We start from the raw sequence: 17,593 nt of genomic DNA, 5'->3' as shown, positions 1-17,593 counted from the left end.
GGCACGACGGTCTTTAATGCAAATTCGGCTCCCTCTGCCTCTCTCATCTCATCCGCGCCGCCAACCCCAGATCAAATTAGATGAGAAATTAATTGCGTGGAGAATGTGATGCATCTCTAGAATATCCCTGATTATTTCACTAAATTGCATTTTCGTATTTTCCTTCTCTTTGCTAATGCATCGCGTTGTTTTTTCTCCCCCCAGTAAGCCAGGAGGGGGATCGGGCATTAAGTAAAAAGGTTTTGATAATAAATTTCCATTTAACAAAGAAATATCACTCGACATGCTTTCTTGACGTCCTATCTACACCTCTAGTCTTGCATTACTGAAATAACTGCACGGACACATGGCCAAAACTTTATATTTTGCAGTGCCAACATTTATTTTTTTAACTATATGTTTTACTTAAACCTTTAACCGCTTTTATTTACAGGTACGGTAAAGAGAGGACAGGATATTTTTTTTTTAGAAAAGAGTGAATGTGACAGGCCAATGGTTAGATTTAAAAAGTATCATCCACATGAACACCAAAACTTAACGTGCATGATAAAACAAGTAAACATCTTAATAATTCCCACTAATCGATCTTGCACCTGAAGCAGGGTTGTACCTTGAGTATAAGTGGAGATGTTGGTTTGAGCTCCAGAATGCCATTTGGGCTGAGGGGTTCGAAGACCGGGTCCGGGTAGTAGCTGAATGTCTCATTGACGACCACCAGAGCGTGGACATCATCCATGTAAAAGCCGATCTCATCCGGTCCGCTGCCAGTCTCCGCAAAACCTCGCTCCGAATCAGCCACGGATGGAGCAAGACATACCATGACGGAGTTGTTGAAAACCGTGCAGTTCTACAATATATAAAAACATAAAGACAAAAAAAATGTGTGATTTAATAAAACCAATTTATAAACATTTCTTACACAGCACTTCAGATCATTAAATGTCAGAATTTGTAATATTTCATTTCTAGGGATGCATAATATATAATATATTATATATATTATATATATATTTATATATATATGCACACATGCATGTATAATTTTAAGAATATATATATATATATATATATATATATATATATATATATATATATATATATATATATATTATATTATTTATATATATATATTAATTATTTAGATGTATATATAATATAAATTATACATAAATATACAAATATATATACACATGTAAACATTTATTAATGCATACATGAATGTGTGTGCATTTATCTATACAAAGCTATTATACACAGTTCACACACAGATATTGACTTTTATTTTGCTAAAGATTAATCGCGATTAATCGTTATGTATCCTTAATTTCAACCCAGCATTGGATCAAAAAGTGATGAACCCAGTCGTTGGGTATATATAAAACAACTCAGCAAGTTGGGTTGAAACAACCCAGCATAGGTTAAATTACAACCCAGAGTGTATACAGTTCTTTATCAATATGTGTGTTCAAAACCATGACCTTTCGCAATGCTCTACCAGTGAGCTATAGGGAAGCACTATAATGAAATCTATTTTAAATCAAATCTATTTAAAAGTGACACTGACATCATCCATAATGTAAGTAATGCTATTATGATGCCTCCAAAGGCCAATTTTGCATCACTGGAAAAGCATTACCATAATGCATAGTGAATTGCATTGCAAAAAAATAGTCAAGATGGTTAGTAAAGCAAAAAAAATTCAGATCAAATACATATTATAAATAGGTATTTATGAAACAGTTCAGTGTAATAAAACTTTTTTTTTAAGGAAGATTTGCATTTTCTATGCATTTTTCTATCTTGTTAGTTTTGTAACTTGTTTATGTCAGACACCTATTTTTGTATTAATTGTAAGCAGATTTTCTTATTGCCGCTCCAAATGAAGCTTCATTATGGTAAAAATTAGGGCTGCACGATTTGGGTAATTTTTCCCATTGCGGTTATTGATGCTAATATTGCGATGTGCGATTGCGATTATACTACATAGTGTCATGAGTCAACTTGATGGGTTTTAAGGAAAATCCACACACAGTTTAGCTAAAATTTGTATTTGTAAAACTGGAAATGTTTTCGTATTGCCACGTGATGTAGCAACTGCTCAGTGTCCGTAATCCTAAATCCAAAATACCGCCATACAACAGACGTATAGTTTTTTTTTTAGCTACCAGATCACTGTCAACCTCCTCTGCATCCATCTTCGCTCTGGTATAAGTGACGACGCACACCACACACGTGCATGCCACACGTGCACTGCCTTTTTTTGTTAGTTTTTCTTTCTTTTTTTAAACAGCAAGGAAAATCATCATAAAAGGTTTGTGTTAACTAGTCCACGCATTTATTTATTTAATATAATTGCAACATTTTGCTGTCATATAATTGCACAGGCTGACATCGCGATTGCGATTGCGATGCGATTAATTGTGCAGCACTAGTAAAAATGTTGCTTCACCACAGGGTTTCCCAAACTGAGGTTCATGAGTTGATAAAAAACATTTAATTAATTACTTACAATTAAATCAGAAGATGCAAATAAATGATTTTAAAATTAAAAAAATCTAAATAAAACACTTTTTCCACTTACAAAATATATATTTTATTTGTTTAACCACTGATTAAAAACTAAATTTGATAAAAAACTAATATGTAAATGTGCTTTAAAATTATTTAAAAATGTACCTAAAATCTCAGGGGGTACTTCAAGTAAATAATTTAGGTAAAGGGGGTTCGGCTGACAAAAAAGTTTTTGCTCTACAAGATATCTGCTTACTATACACAGAGGCACTTCACTAAGTTATAAAACAAAGCTTGAGAGAGATCTGTGACCTTTCCAGAGATAAGAAATGTGGTTCAGATTTTCTGTCTCTTTCACAAAGTCTTTTTAATGTACAACAAAAGTGGTAGAGGAGTGTTTGAAAGATGGACATTCAGATGGTTTCCTCTGAGGAAACCTGAGAAAGCGAAGGAGGGAGGTCTGACCTCTACAGCAAAAAGACAAAGAACCTTTGACTGAAAAAAGCAATAGTTACAAGAAGAAAACAACATCCAGAGACCAGTGGTGTGGAAGAAAGAAATGTCATGAAAGGGTGAGGAAAAACACTCACGTGGAAGGATTCGGCCGAGCCGTACTTGGCGCGGATCTTGGGCTCTTTAATGGTGGCCAGATTTGTGCCGCTGATCGTCAACAGTGTGCCACCGCTAAAAAGAAAAACAGAAAGTCATCATCATCTGAACTGGTGACAGCTTTTACTCAATAACACTCAATAAAGTCCAGATCCACGCTTTTGCATTAAATCCGAGGAAATATCAGTCCATCAAGCTTTTCATTTCAGAGAGAAGGAAAAGTGAGCAGAGGTAATGAATCCCATCAACCCTTCAATGATGGGACACAAGAGATTTTTATGAACAGCCATGCATTTAAATATGTTTCACCTATACATATTAAGTACAGAAAAGATAGCGGATTGTATTACTATGGGTGCTGCAGTTAAATGAAGTTTTGCAAGTACGTTCCTCATCCATATGCTAGTGTACTCTTAAAGGTTTACATATCTTACAGATGTTAAAAATGATACATTTAATAACTAAATTATAAAAAAATACTAGAACATCACTATCATACAAATCACAAACACAACATGCCTACAACTTAGGGCAGTTTTAGGGTCAGTGGTTTGGGCCAGACCTCCATGGTTGCAAATTGAAGCCTTGTTTAAATATTGAATTATTTTATACTTTACAATACATTTGCATCTACATTTATTTAGCAGATGCTTTTATCCAAAAGCACGGCTATACATTTTTATAAAAAGGTGTGCACCCTTGGTTCGAACTAGGGATGCACCGATACCACTTTTTTGGAATACGAGTACGAGAACTTGCATTTCAGTACTTGCCGATACGGAGTACTTAATAAAAAACATGATTTAAATTTACAGGTAACAGCTTTAGTCATATAATTTAACGAAAAACAAGGGACTAGTTTATCAGTTTGTTGTAAACTCTGCCTCTTTGGACAACACAAGAGGCATTAACCCCTTACACGCCGCTCAAACATAGACATTTCTCAGCCCGTGGTATTGATCCCTGGTATCGGGGGACTTTTAACGAGTACGAGCACTTTAGAAAATGTGGTATCGAGGCCAATACCAGTATCGGTACATCCCTAGTTCGAACCCATGACTGCTCATGAAAGGAGCACAATAGATGTTAAATCATTTCATCTTCAATATAATTTAAAGGGATAGTTCGGCCAAAAATGATATTAAACCCATGGTTTACTCCCATGAAGCTGTCCGAGTTGCATATGTGCATCGTTTTTCAGACAAACACATTTTCGGATACTTTAGAAAACGTTTTATATCTTTCAGTTAATTAAATGTGAAGTTACAGGGTCCACGACCTTCAAGTCCAAAAAATGTGCCGAACTATCTCTTTAAGACTACTGGCTATTTTAAAACCATAAACACACATTTGTGTCCTGTGGGCATGTGTGCCCTTCACAACATCCCAGCTTATATCTTATGACCATGCTTCACCCAATCCCACAATGCACTGCCCACCGTAAAACTTACCTCATAATAGCACCGTTAACATAACGCTTTAGCAATTGAGCTACAAAAACACATAAAAATGTGTACATCACTGTTAAAAGTTTGGAAAAAGCTGATCTAGTTTTCTTCAAGCATCTGTGCAATTAAACCGATGTGTTACTATTCAGGTAGGCGGCTATAAACATGTCAATAGATGAAAAATGCATGCCGTTATATTTCCTAAACTGTGACACTGTAATAATTCAGTTTAGCTGAAAAGAAAAAACAACATAAATACATTTAATGCTTATACATTATGTACATCTTTAAACTACTTTTTATATCACAGTCTCTTTGATGTTGTCGAGTTCTTCTTCTAACCTTATCTAAACCCTGAATCGGTTAAAGATCATAATTTGCTTAAGGTTTCCGTACCGAAGTCTTCGGAAAACCCACTTGTGTTCACAAGCTTGTTGACATAGCCGGTCTACGAGTTAAGACTCTCGAACCGTAACAGCAGCGACGTCTCCCCCTGTTTGCTTCTGTGACGCCTGCTGTGCCGTGGCCCTGAAGGGCATTTTCAGCTCGAATCAATACAGCTTCACTCAGCGCGCGCTAACAGGCTTTAGGGCCGCAACTTTCTGGTTCCAGTTATGTCTGTTTAAGCTGAGGGCATCTTCTGCACAGACGCAGTCATTTCCGATATTGCTTTGATCCGTGCGGGAGTGTGTGCACTTGTTTTTCAGATCCAGATGGAGTGGGGAAAGGTAGCGTGGCTGACACTGCTGGGAAATAATAACCCCCGTTCAAAGCCGAAATCTAAAAAGTGCACATGTCTGATTGTGGGTCAGCAACACAAACACCATCACACATTTTGGTGATGTGATGAAGTTGTGAAGAGACCCGAGGTACACAAGGTTGTTAACAAATGTTAAAGGGATAGTTCACTCATTTACTCATCCTCATTTTGTTTTAAACCTGTATGAGTTTCTTTTTCAGTTGGACACAAAATAAGATGATTTGATAAATGATGGTAAGCACAGGAAATAACTGAGGAGTGTGACAGATCGATCACAGCATTTATAGTGAAAGGGCTTCATGCATTATCTGTTGTTGAGTCGCCATCATTTAGGTAGGTGTTTTGTTACAAGGGAAATTTATTTTAAAATAATTTTGAGCAAGCCAAGCCATGTTTGTTTAAAAGTTTTGTAGCTCCTAAAAAACTTTTGTGTTCAGTATTTTCGATCTATAAAGGCTTGAATTTGATTGCGTTTCACCTCTTTGGAATGGAAACCAAGCAGAGCCGGAGCCAGACCATAACTAACAGGGGGTCACTCGGCTTCCAACGGGGGGGGGCACGCAATAGCAACAATAACTTGCAAAACAAGACATTAAAACAACAAATACAGTGAAAGCACACACTCATACAACTGGTACAGACTGTCAGCTCATTTCCCGTATAAAGTGCATAAGACCATAAACTATGCGCAAAACTATTGAACTTCGACCGCGGCGTGAGCGCAAGCTGAGCTCGCGCTTTGCTCGACGCAACAACAAACCGCCCTTGCGCGGCGCAAGCCATTGAAATGAATGGGTTTCATAGCGCAGCGCACACCGCGTCCTAGCTTTAAAAAAGCCGCTTTACCATAATCACGTCGTAATGCTGTTAACGGTCTATAGCCACACTTCACATTTAAGCTTACGTAATTTAAAACAACGCTAACTTACCGTTAAAATAGCTGAAGACGGCGTGTACGAACATTAGATTTGAAATTCCACCTCGACCTCTAATCTCTGAGTTTGAGCCAGTCTGTGTTTGCATGAAGTCAGATGAAGCAGGCGGTGCTGGTTCGTTCTAAATGTTCTAATATCCATATTTTACACGATCCATAAAATGCCGCGAAAAAACACGTTGCTAGTATCAAGTCACAAATATGCTTAAGACGTAAGACGGGGGGGGGGGGGAAACGCGGCAATACATCAAATCAGAGAAACTGGTCTATTTTAATTAAAGAAAACATATATCAACTATATTTTCCTCATTTGATTACATTACAAGTCATGAAACATTCAATGTTTAATTTATTTTAATTATTCTTGATATATATTAAATTAATAAAAAACTTTGTAGGGGGCACAGCAACCTGTTTGGGGGGGCACTGCCCGCGAATGCCCCCCCTTTACGCCGGCCCTGAAACCAAGAATCATTAGGAATCAGAATCGATAAATTTGAAACGATGCCCGACCCTACATGAGAGTGGGTAAATGATTTTTGGGTGAACTATCCTATAAACATTGTTTCCTAACCAACTGTTCCTTTAGCTAAACAGTGGTCAGTGCAAAGGTCATTGATTCGATCCCCCAAAACACACATGTTGATATACTGTAAGCCACTTTGATAAAAGTGTCTGCCAAATGCATAAAAATGTAAATGTAAACTGCACTTTTGAGGGATTATTCACGTAAACGTAAAAACAAACTATACTCAGACAAAAGGATGCAGTGGACAAGAAAAGGTTATTTTCGGATCGATTGTTATGTTGTCGCTTTACAGTATTTTGCTTTCAATATGCGTTCAACACCACCGTTTTTCAATATTTTACTCTGTTCTTACCTCAACTTAGACGAATTAATGCATACCTATCTTTGTTCAATGCGTACACTTAATCTTTGTACCGTGCGTTGTGACTGTGTTAGCATTTAGCCTAGCCCCATTCATTCCTTAGAAGGGATGAATTTTGAAGCCACCAAACACTTCCTGTTTTCCCTATTTAAAGACTCTTACATGAGTAGTTACACAAGTAAGTATGGTGGCACAAAATAAAACGTGGCGATAAATGCAAAAATATATTTTATGGTTGAAGAGCACTTAAGGGCTCTTTATAGCTGTGCATAGGCCATACGGCGTAGACGTGACGGTGTAGGTTCCGCATTGGTTTTCATTTATACTTTTGCGTTGACATGCAAACACATGCGCAGACCACTGGTAGGCAGTATCCACGCATGTAACCACAGTAGCAACGCGACCATCAATGAAGAAGCAGCTTGGCAAGTTAACCCACAAATAAAGAAGAAACAGCAACTTGTTGTGTGTGATTTAACAAGACCAGCAATGATGGAAGTAAATCAACAGCGACTTCTGTTGCCCATCTTTGTTTTGTCACCGTTGCAAGTGGAAATACCTATGACGCAGTTTTTTTTTAACTGACAGGAGGGCTACTGGTGGACCAACGTAGAACTGGCGTGGGTTAAAAATTTTGCGAGATGCCAGTCAGGCTACGCACAGATTACGGATAACCTACGGCATAGAGCTAACGCACGACTATAAATTAGGCTTTACTTTGCAGCACTTCGACCTCGGCATGCAGTAACATCATCAAACTAAGCAAACTAAGTGCTCGAGCGTATTGCGCAGAATCAAACTGAGCTTAATGACGTAGATGTCACGTGAGCAACCTGTCTGACAATTGTAAGTCTTCTAATGGCCGTGCCATGAGAAATCTGAATCACCCACCGAATCTTGCAGAGACGGCAAGCATGAACAGGGTACCCCCAGGATTGTCAAACCTAAATTCAAGGCTTTTTAAGACCTTTTTAATACCACTTCAAATGAAATTTAATACCTACATCGCATCCAGTCGGGTAGAATAAATAATTTTAAATAACGTAATATACGTCAAATAATTACTATTTAAAAGTGTTTGAACATTCATGACAACATGCTTCTGAAAGGCTGAGTCCAAGGCCCAAACGGCCTAACCCTTATCTTTACCCAACAATCAAAACCAACAATCAAATAGATTTAAATGTACACTTATTGAAAATTTGAAAATCCCTATATCAGGGATGGGCAACTGGAGGGCCAGGGGCCACATGCGGCCCTCCTCTTTATCTTGTGCAGCCCGCCACGTTTTAATATGACCATTATGTCGGATAAGGTAATTTATGTTAAAACAATAGCCTTGTTTGATCCATGAAATAAGCCAAACAATAACACCAATTTTAAGGTATAAATTTTTTTGCTGTTTAATATAGTTAGGATAATAACAACATATAATAACACTCATCAGTAATAATCTGAACCAGAACAATACTGACAAACAAAATTAACCATATTATGGCAAATGAAACAAAAACCCTTCAAACAAAACAACAAATTAAAATGTAATTCTATTTTGACCCTAAAAAGACAAGAGATCTGTTTAATGCACCAAACAAAAAACTGGACACAAGCTCATATATAGATATATTTCTGTTAATCTTTATACAGGACCATACGAAAGTTTTCTAATGCTAACTTAGTGTGACAATGTAAATATGTAGCCTATAGTATGTATTGCAAGTTGATATCTAATTAAACAGTAAACAAAATATATAATAGCTTTCAAATTTGCATTATTGTTGCAGCTTATTATTGCATGGATCACACAAGACTATTGTTTAACATATAAATGACCTTCTCCAACATAATGATCATATTAAAACGTGTCTTCTCTACCTAAATTTACTAGAGACGGATTGTGGAACAGAAGATTGTGTGTGTCACTGATTAAATCAAACAACCGATTACAGGTGCGAGGACACCGGTCATTGTCCCGCCCCACAGTCCCAAAGTCAACTTGATCGAGGAAGTGCGTGTTGTGCAGCTGCAAGCGCATAGAGAGAGTCGAGCGAGCACTCATCCCAGCCTTTACTTTATCATCCCAGCTTTTTTACTTAACTTTTTACTTTGCTCGTGTGACTGTGTTTGTGCGCTTTTAACAGAGGTGCGCTCCCGGGAGGACGTTTTTCTGCGCGCGAATAGTGTTCTGTGAACACGCAAGAATGCTTTCCCGCGCGTGGATAGTGTTCTGCGCGCTCGCTAAGATGCTTTTCCAAACATGGATAGTGTTCTCCGCTCGTATCTGTCGCTCGTGCGTGGTTTTTGTGCACGCAAGTTTTGTGTCTGAATTAATAGCATATAAATCTATTGATCATTTGAAAATTAAGACCTTTGTGAAAAATTCAAGACTTTGAGGTGAAATTCAATACCTTTTAAGGCCTTAATATGGGAAAATGAAATTCAATACTTTTTCAAGACTTTTAAGACTCCGCGGGTACCCTGATGAACAGGAGCAAATTTTGGTAAGTATTCTGATTAATAATCTCCCTTGACTTTATGCCTTCACGTCCACCCGATTGCCTCATAGTCAGAAAAAGATTGCCTGTGAGCTTCTCTCCCAGTCCATACAAAAACTGCTTCTACTGGGCCATAACGTAAGATACATGGTAATGGAGCCTTTTATACATTTTCGTGTTTCTTCAGAAATAATTAATGGACAAATTGAGTATTTAAACGCCTCAGATGTAAAGTTATTCGTTGTCAAAGTGACGCCAAAATGAATGGGAGTCAATGGGATGCTAACAGCAGGTTGGCGCTAAGCAATGGCGGCGTCCGGGGAAGCTTCAATAAAATTTGAAACCCTGCCCCCCTGTACAATATAGTTCTCATTTTTCATCCGCTTAAAAAATCTCCACGTTTTATTAACTTCTCATGTAACAGTCTTTAAATAGGGAAAACATGGAAGTGGCTTCTAAATTCATCCCTGTTTGGATCCTAAGGAATGAATGGGGCTAGGCTAAATGCTAACACATTCACGATGGGCTGCATAGAGGTTAAGTGCACGCATTGAAAAAAGATAGGTATGTATTAATTTGTCTAAGTTGAAGTAAGAACATAGTAAAATATTAATAAACGGTGATGTTTTCCTTTAAAAATAAACAAAAATGCAGTTTACATTTACATTGTTATGCATTTGGCACGGTCATTGTAAAGCATTGTTTATTTGACTCGTACGTGTCCACAGGTGTTCAACACATACTATTTGCGACAAAATGCAATGTATCTCTTGGGCTACCAGTGGGGAAACTTCAGGGCCTTCTACGCCTTCAGAGAAGGCCTAAAAAAATTAATAAAAAGATTTTTTTATTATAATAATACAAATAAATAATATTCAATAAAAATATGTTTTTACATTTTTAAATTTCTATTTAATTCAATTTAATACAATACATGTAATATATTTTCTCTCATCTATGTTCTAACGTTAAGTTTACTGTCAGGTTCATGTCATGAAAACATCAAATCCAATCAGAATCGTCTGTCTCTATTAAGGCCCGGTTATCTGGCTCATTCATTGGTTAGGACTTCATGAATCCCAGGGAAGGCCAAGCTATGTGTTTTGGTGTGGAGAGTGATGGGCAAATCGACCAATCACGTTTTGATTTCAAGTGGGCGGGCAAAAAACAATACATTGTAAGCCTTCATGAAGTCCTAATCATGCAACAAACTGGATGCGAGCTGCCGTAAAACACCAAAGACGAAGATCATAGACCGTTAATATTAATACAGTCTAATGGCCCGAATCTCTGCGGTGAGAGTGGTTGAGGTAAATGGCGGAAAACGTGATTGACGTTGTAGCTATTTTGATAGGGCTGAGGTAAAAACGAAATTACTTAAGCGCGTACTCGTGAAGAGCACAGCTGGGACAAGCGCGTGCAGAGGAGCCTGAGCATATGACGCGAACACGAGAAAAAGAATGGGTTTAATTATACTTTTACTTCCTGACAGTTTCACTTGTTATGTGAGGATAGTAATGACTGACAGACGACGCCGAATTCCATACAATATAATTTCCTAACTAAATCTGAGAGAATGCGAAAACATTCAAATATTTTTTACCTCGCTATACCCGATGGGCAGAGCGGAGATACATTTTGGTAGCCCGACAAGAATTCGCAATAGCCCCGGGACCTCGGGGCTCGGGCTAGCGATTTTGCGAGCCCTGGATATCTTATAACAACAGTTATAAGCCACAAGGAGGTGCACTGAGAACGCAGGGTGCTATATTTCCCCTTATGAAAAAGATTAAGAAGGTATCCTACAGCTAAATATATATTTCCAAACAATAAAAAACAAATTAAAGAACATAATTTAAGCTTGTTAAATGCAAATTTACAGAGCCCCTGTCATTACAGAGCAGCAGAATCTGTATTTGTGTTTATCAGTTAGATTAAAATAATTTTAAACTTTAAAACTGCATTTAAAGGCAAACAATGCCCATTCTGTAATTCAACTTTGCGTGATCAGAATTTTTACACATTCACTGTATGATTTAACGAAATACGAATAGCCTAGTATTATGGATGGAGAGGCATTTGCACTTCATTGCATATTTTGAAGGCCCAGCTGAAGTACCCACGGTTCGCCACTGTGGGCTACATACTATATTCTCCTATGGACACATGCAAGACCTACGTGTACATGTACGCTGGGTTACAAAGTTTTGCCGGTGACTCTTCTGATGACGCAAACTGGTTCACGTGCACTGTATGTTTAAAAAAATGGACCTTACTTCAGCCTCAAGGTGATATTTTTACAACATCTTATCTTTGGGGTTGAACCCATGACCTCTGCGTTTCTAAAGCAAAGCTCTACCAACTGAGCTACAGGAACAAAGTAGACAGTGCCTCACAAAGGCTTAGCTTTAACAGTTTAACAGTTGTGAGTCCAGAGAGAGAGGGAATGATACAAGAGAGAAAGAAAGAGAGAGAGAGAGAGAGTGAGAGTGAGAGTGAGAGTGAGAGCGAGAGAGAGCGAGAGAGAGCGAGAGAGAGAGAGAGAGCGAGAGAGAGAGAGAGAGAGAGAGAGAGAGAGAGAGAGAGAGAGAGAGAGAGAGAGACCTCACTCTATAACCCAGAGAAGCAGTAGTGTTGCAGGTGATAAGTGCTCGGTCCCGCCTGCCTCATCTAACACCAGCGATGCTGTTTGTTTACTGGTTGTTTCTTTTTCACCTCCGACATCGTCAGGCCAGACGTGCTTTAGTGCAAATCGCAGCTTTTCCAGAAAACCTGCAAAAACAGCATCTGACAGCCGATCTGCTCGCAGGTGTACACGTCTGACGGTGTGAGAAAGTGACTCAAGAATCTCATTTTTCACCCTTTTTATGAGTTCTGCTCACGTGTCAAGTCAAACTGTAACACAAATAGTTCAGTATTGATTTATATTACCACTTTGTCACCCTGACGTCTACCTCAGCAAAGAGCGAATGTTTCCTCTAGAAACGATTTCATGTTTAATTAGTGGGAATATGGGGAGATGACGGATGACTGCCGCAGCACGTTTTGATTGACAGGCTTGCCGTTACCTTGCGATGCTCCAGTCCGGGTCTATTTTCAGGACGGTCGGATCTTCTGTGTAGTTAAACTTCACCTCTGGATTCCTCAGCTCGGCGGCATCGATGTCTACCATGACCGGGATACTTCCAGGGTTCAGGCCAGCCGGCGTCACGCACACGATCTCCTTAGATGTCCGCCTACGTGGAAGAAAGGACGAGAAAGTGTTTACTCTAATACTTATTATAGTCAGACTGCGTGCTTATGAAGCATGTCATCGCATTCATATTTCATCAGGACAGTGATTCTTTACTCTGTAAGAGTTAAGTATGTTTGATGAAGCTTTGTGATTTGAGCTAACAGCCATATGGGACACAATTCAGTTTTAAAGACTTCGAGTCTGTCGTCTTCTGTCGTGTCTCTTTCTCTCTCTCACATACACATGCACACTATCTCCGTCTCTTTCCTCCCTTCCTGGAGACGTGCCTGCAATCTCCATGCACATCCCCTTAGCTTGTTTCCATGGGAACCCTTTTTCGAGATGCACACCCCAGAAATCCTCAGAAGACTGCACATATTTTGACAAGGTGGTTGTCACAAACAAAAAATAAGATGGAAGCGAGGAGCGGAAAGAGGATGAGACACTCATTTTGTTCAAAGGTAAAGACATAAAGACGTTCATGGGTGCAGAGGTTTAAATGTGATCATTGCTTTGGGATATTTTCCGAGATTCGGCATTCGAATGTAATTCGGATTACAGGCATGTAGAATACATTTGAATATGAAATCGCTGGATATATAAATAAAAGACACAAAACACACAAGAAAATTAGAGCCGAATGTAGGGACAGTTCACCTAAAGTACAGTAAAAATAAACATTCATGTGGTTTCAAACCCATAAGAGTCTTATTGTTGGTTAGTTGGTTGGTTCTTTTTAAACAATTACAATGTATTTTAAATGTTTGGTAAATGTTAAAACCCTACAAAATGAAGCAAAACACCAGAAAACCTTCAAAATTAACACGTTCCCAAGAGAGAAACCAATGTCTGATTCGTGAATTGTTCATTTGAATCAAATTTTTTTAAATAAAATGGATGATTCAGTTCAAAACGAATCTCTACTCTCATAGGCCAATGGTGATTTTGCTTCATTAACTCTTTCCCCATCATTGATGAGTTATCTTGTCAATTATGAGAAAACATTTGCATAAAAAAAAATGTGTTCCTGGTGAATTTTTATGTTTTAGCTTTTTGGTATACATTTTTTTTAAAATAAAAATAAATTTTTTTAGGATGGAACGTTTGTACCGAGCCACTAAGGTGACATTGGAGTAAAAAAATCAAAATTTTAGTTTCATGTGCTCACGTGAAACTTTTGTGTGTTCATGCGAAATCTTCATGTGCGAATTTTTTTAAAGTTTAGTTTTGAAACTATCGCAAGCACGTGAATCTAAAAATTAAATAGTTTAGTTTCGTGTGCGCACGTTAAAGTATCGCGTTTAGTTTTGCGTGTGCACGTGAAAGCGAAAGTTTCACGTGTGCACACAATACATTAACGTTAATTAATATTTTTAGAAGAAAATTTTCCTGGAAGACATTTTGTGAAACTTGTAAAAATCACAAAAAATGCTGGCGGGCAACTTTTCAAAAAAATGGCTAGCGGGGAATGAGTTAAAGCTTTAAGGCCTCAGTCCCATTTATAAAAACACAAAAAAGACCTCCAATACCTCCAAAATATCTCCTTTTATGTTGCACAAAAAAATCTAATAAAATACGAAGGTAAGTAAACAATGACAGTATTTTCATATGTGATGCTCTCACGCCCCAATCTCAGCAGCACATCCATGCACCAGGTTCACTAAAAGTGGACCGTCTCTCTCTAATGTGAACCCGGGAGCAGGTGTGGTTGGCGTATCAGTCAGCGAGAACTACGGTAATCCTCGTTCTTTCTTTCCCTCCTGCCTGAGAATTGGCACCGAGACAATGTTTTTATTCTCAGCTGCAATGCAGAGCAGTCTGGTGCTACAGATAGACTCTCGTGCACTGCGAAAGCCTACGATCCACCGGTGTTGTAATGCGGATGATGTTCTTGTCTTTACGGTGTAGATACATGCAAAAAATACGTGCCTGGCTATTTTGACTGACGTAATGACGGGTGGACTAAGGTGAGAGGCGGCTTTTTGCAACGACGCAGATAAAGAGAAAGGGAGACGACTTGGCAGAATAAAAAGGAGAAAGAGATAAAGAAAGAGGAGAGTGTATTAACAAGCTGTCTGTTGGCAAATGTTACACCAAAACAGCCAACGGGCTAACCATCAAATGGTCCGGCACGTGGCCAAGGAAAATATAAAACAATCAAACAGAAACTATTTGATGAATGGAAACAAACAGTTAATATGATAGGATGCCAGGCGGAGGGATAAAAAGACAGAAAGACAAACAGTAAGAAAGCTAAACTAATATTAAGGCCTTTGCAATTTTATTAAAGTGATAGTTCGGTAAAAAATTTAAAAATCTGTCATTATTTAATCACCCTCATATTTTTACAAACCTTTATTAATGTATTTGTTCTGATGAGCACAAATTAAGATATTTTGAGCAAAGCTTGTATTTTTTCTTATATGGAAGTCAACGGTGCTTTTGTTTCCTGCTTCATTACAAATGTCTTTCTTTGTGTTCAGCAAAAATTTTTAAAATTTAATAAGAAATTATACAAGTTTGTAACAAATTGAGAATGAGTAAAACGTAACAGACTTTCATTTTTGGGGGAACTGTCCCATTAAGTCACAGATTGGACTCAAACCTGGAACACTCACGGGCACCAAGGTATCCGAAAAATGTGAATGAACCATTGCACCACAGCTCTTAAGGCAAGGTAAAGATGAAAAACAGGCACAGTATCACTCACTTTTTAAAGTGACAAGGGTGACGACCAATGTTGACCGCAACAGAACTGCCAGCGTTAAGATGGTTCCCTTCAATAGTGACTGTGGTTCCTCCTGAGAGTGGTCCTTGAGCGGGCTGGACACGTGTAAAGTATGGTGTCTGAGGAAGAAAATCACAAAATATTTTTATCATTAACAGTATTAGGCTCTTAAGTATGAGACCAGTACTTCTCTCAAAAAGCCATTTTGGAATGATTTGCATTCAATTTAAACTTAGCTGATCAAAAAGACAGAAACATGTAGTATGAATTTGTAGATTTAAAGGGATAGTACACCCAAAATTCAAAGTTCACTTTATTCACTTCAAGTTCCACCTTCCTGTATACATTTCTTTGTTCTGCTAAACCCAAATAAATATATATTTTAAAGAATGATTGTAACCGAGCAGATCTGGGGCACCATTGACTTCCATAGTAGGAGAAAATAATACTATGAAAGGCAATGGTGCCCCAGATCGGTTTGGTTATTAACATTTTTCAAAATATCTTCATTTGTGTTCAGCAGAACAAAGAAATGTAGACAATGTTTCATTCTTCGGGGAACTATCCCTTTAAATGTCCCCAGACTCAAAGATGCTTACCACAAAAGTAAATGCCCTGGGTGAGAGAGCCCTGTAGTCAGCCAAACAGTCTCGAACGCAAACCTCCAACTGGGCTTCCTGTACGCGATACCCTGTGGCGTCATTCAGCAGACACACGATCCTGCGGAAAACAGAGATGTGAGAATCCTCTCTAGGTTTGTGATTAACATCACCGCTTAGCTATTTCAAACCGCATGGGGGAGGGCGTTTAATAGATACGTTTACTTGATAGAGCTTCTGTAAATATTATTACTATAATTAATCTCTTTGTGAGTCATTATTCAAGTAGAAAGGATATGGTATGTGGGTTGAGTACAGTAAGAGATCTGTAGAGATCACCTTTCCGCGCTAACGTATTCCTCTTCTATAGGAATACAAGGAACTTTTCCCAGTCGAACACCTGTCTGAATGTCTCGGAATTGCAGGCCCAGGTTCTCCCCCGTGATGGTTAGCCTGGTACCACCCTGACGTGGACCGGTCTCTGGCAACAGCTGCGAAACAAGGGAAAGGAAGGCTTTAGCTTGTCTGGATATATTGGCGAGATTCACTTTTCAAGGTGTAAAAACAAAAAGGCACCATTTGCAACTGTCTCGGATGATCCAATCACAACCAAACACTGCCAGAGACAGGTGCGAATGGTGTTAAGCATCCAGCTAAAATATCTGACAATGCTGCTTGAAACAATAGGTTTATGCTTAGTTCAAAATTCAAGTTTGTTTGGGGGAGCGGTGTACTTTTTAGCATGTAATATAAACAGGAAAATGATGTAGCAAGTGATGTGGGCACAGCAGACACATTTACACGACAGGTATAAACAGCAATAAGCTGACAGCTTGTGAGATGTGGATCACGTGAGATGGATCTTAATACCTCTGGTCATTAAAAAGGTCTTGGCATTGAGCCCTACAGCTCTCCGGTCTTACAGTTTCCACACAAACTCAAGACGTCTTGCATTTTAATGGAGACAAATCACTCCTCGGCACAGGGGAGCAGAAGCCCCTAATGCTGGGCTTGGTAAGATACAGTACGCACCCCCCCCCTTCATCCAGCCTCTAATTGAAACTTATTACCCTTGCTCCTGAATCCGTGCTTCTGAGGTACGTGGTGCAAGGCAGTAGGATAATGTGATTTATTTAGCTGGATTATTCTCCGTAACAAGGACAGGTGTGGCATGACAAAACAAATATGGTGAATGATGTGCAGGGGCGACAGCGGGACGGTGCCCCGTTAGAGCCATCATGAGGTAATTACAGGTACTCTCTACGCCTGATCTCACGACCACAAGGTCTCCATGGGAACCTGGAGCAGGCCCCATCTGCCAAAACGGGTGGGGGCCCAGGACAAAGCCTTGGGGAAATTCTATAGAGAAAATTATAGTGCATGT

The 17,593-nt window shown here is 38.7% G+C and overlaps 1 protein-coding gene across 2 annotated transcripts in view; it reads right to left on the bottom strand.

The window, feature by feature from the left end:
- plxna1a (plexin A1a) overlaps positions 1–17,593 on the bottom strand; it is a 265,890-nt gene that overhangs the window by 44,604 nt on the left and 203,693 nt on the right. For both annotated transcript variants that reach the window (XM_065285365.1, XM_065285366.1), the window contains exons 13-18: positions 16,549–16,700; positions 16,210–16,330; positions 15,593–15,729; positions 12,716–12,883; positions 3,102–3,195; positions 611–847 (exon numbers count right to left, since the gene is read on the bottom strand). In XM_065285365.1, coding sequence (XP_065141437.1) covers positions 611–847; positions 3,102–3,195; positions 12,716–12,883; positions 15,593–15,729; positions 16,210–16,330; positions 16,549–16,700 — 909 coding nt within the window. The remainder of the gene's footprint in view (positions 1–610; positions 848–3,101; positions 3,196–12,715; positions 12,884–15,592; positions 15,730–16,209; positions 16,331–16,548; positions 16,701–17,593) is intronic.

The sequence above is a fragment of the Paramisgurnus dabryanus genome, chromosome 21, assembly GCF_030506205.2.
Source record: "Paramisgurnus dabryanus chromosome 21, PD_genome_1.1, whole genome shotgun sequence".
NCBI classification, from domain to species: Eukaryota; Metazoa; Chordata; class Actinopteri; order Cypriniformes; family Cobitidae; genus Paramisgurnus; species Paramisgurnus dabryanus.
The sequence above is the reverse complement of the archived record's forward strand: the minus strand, read 5'-3'. Positions and strand labels throughout refer to the sequence as shown.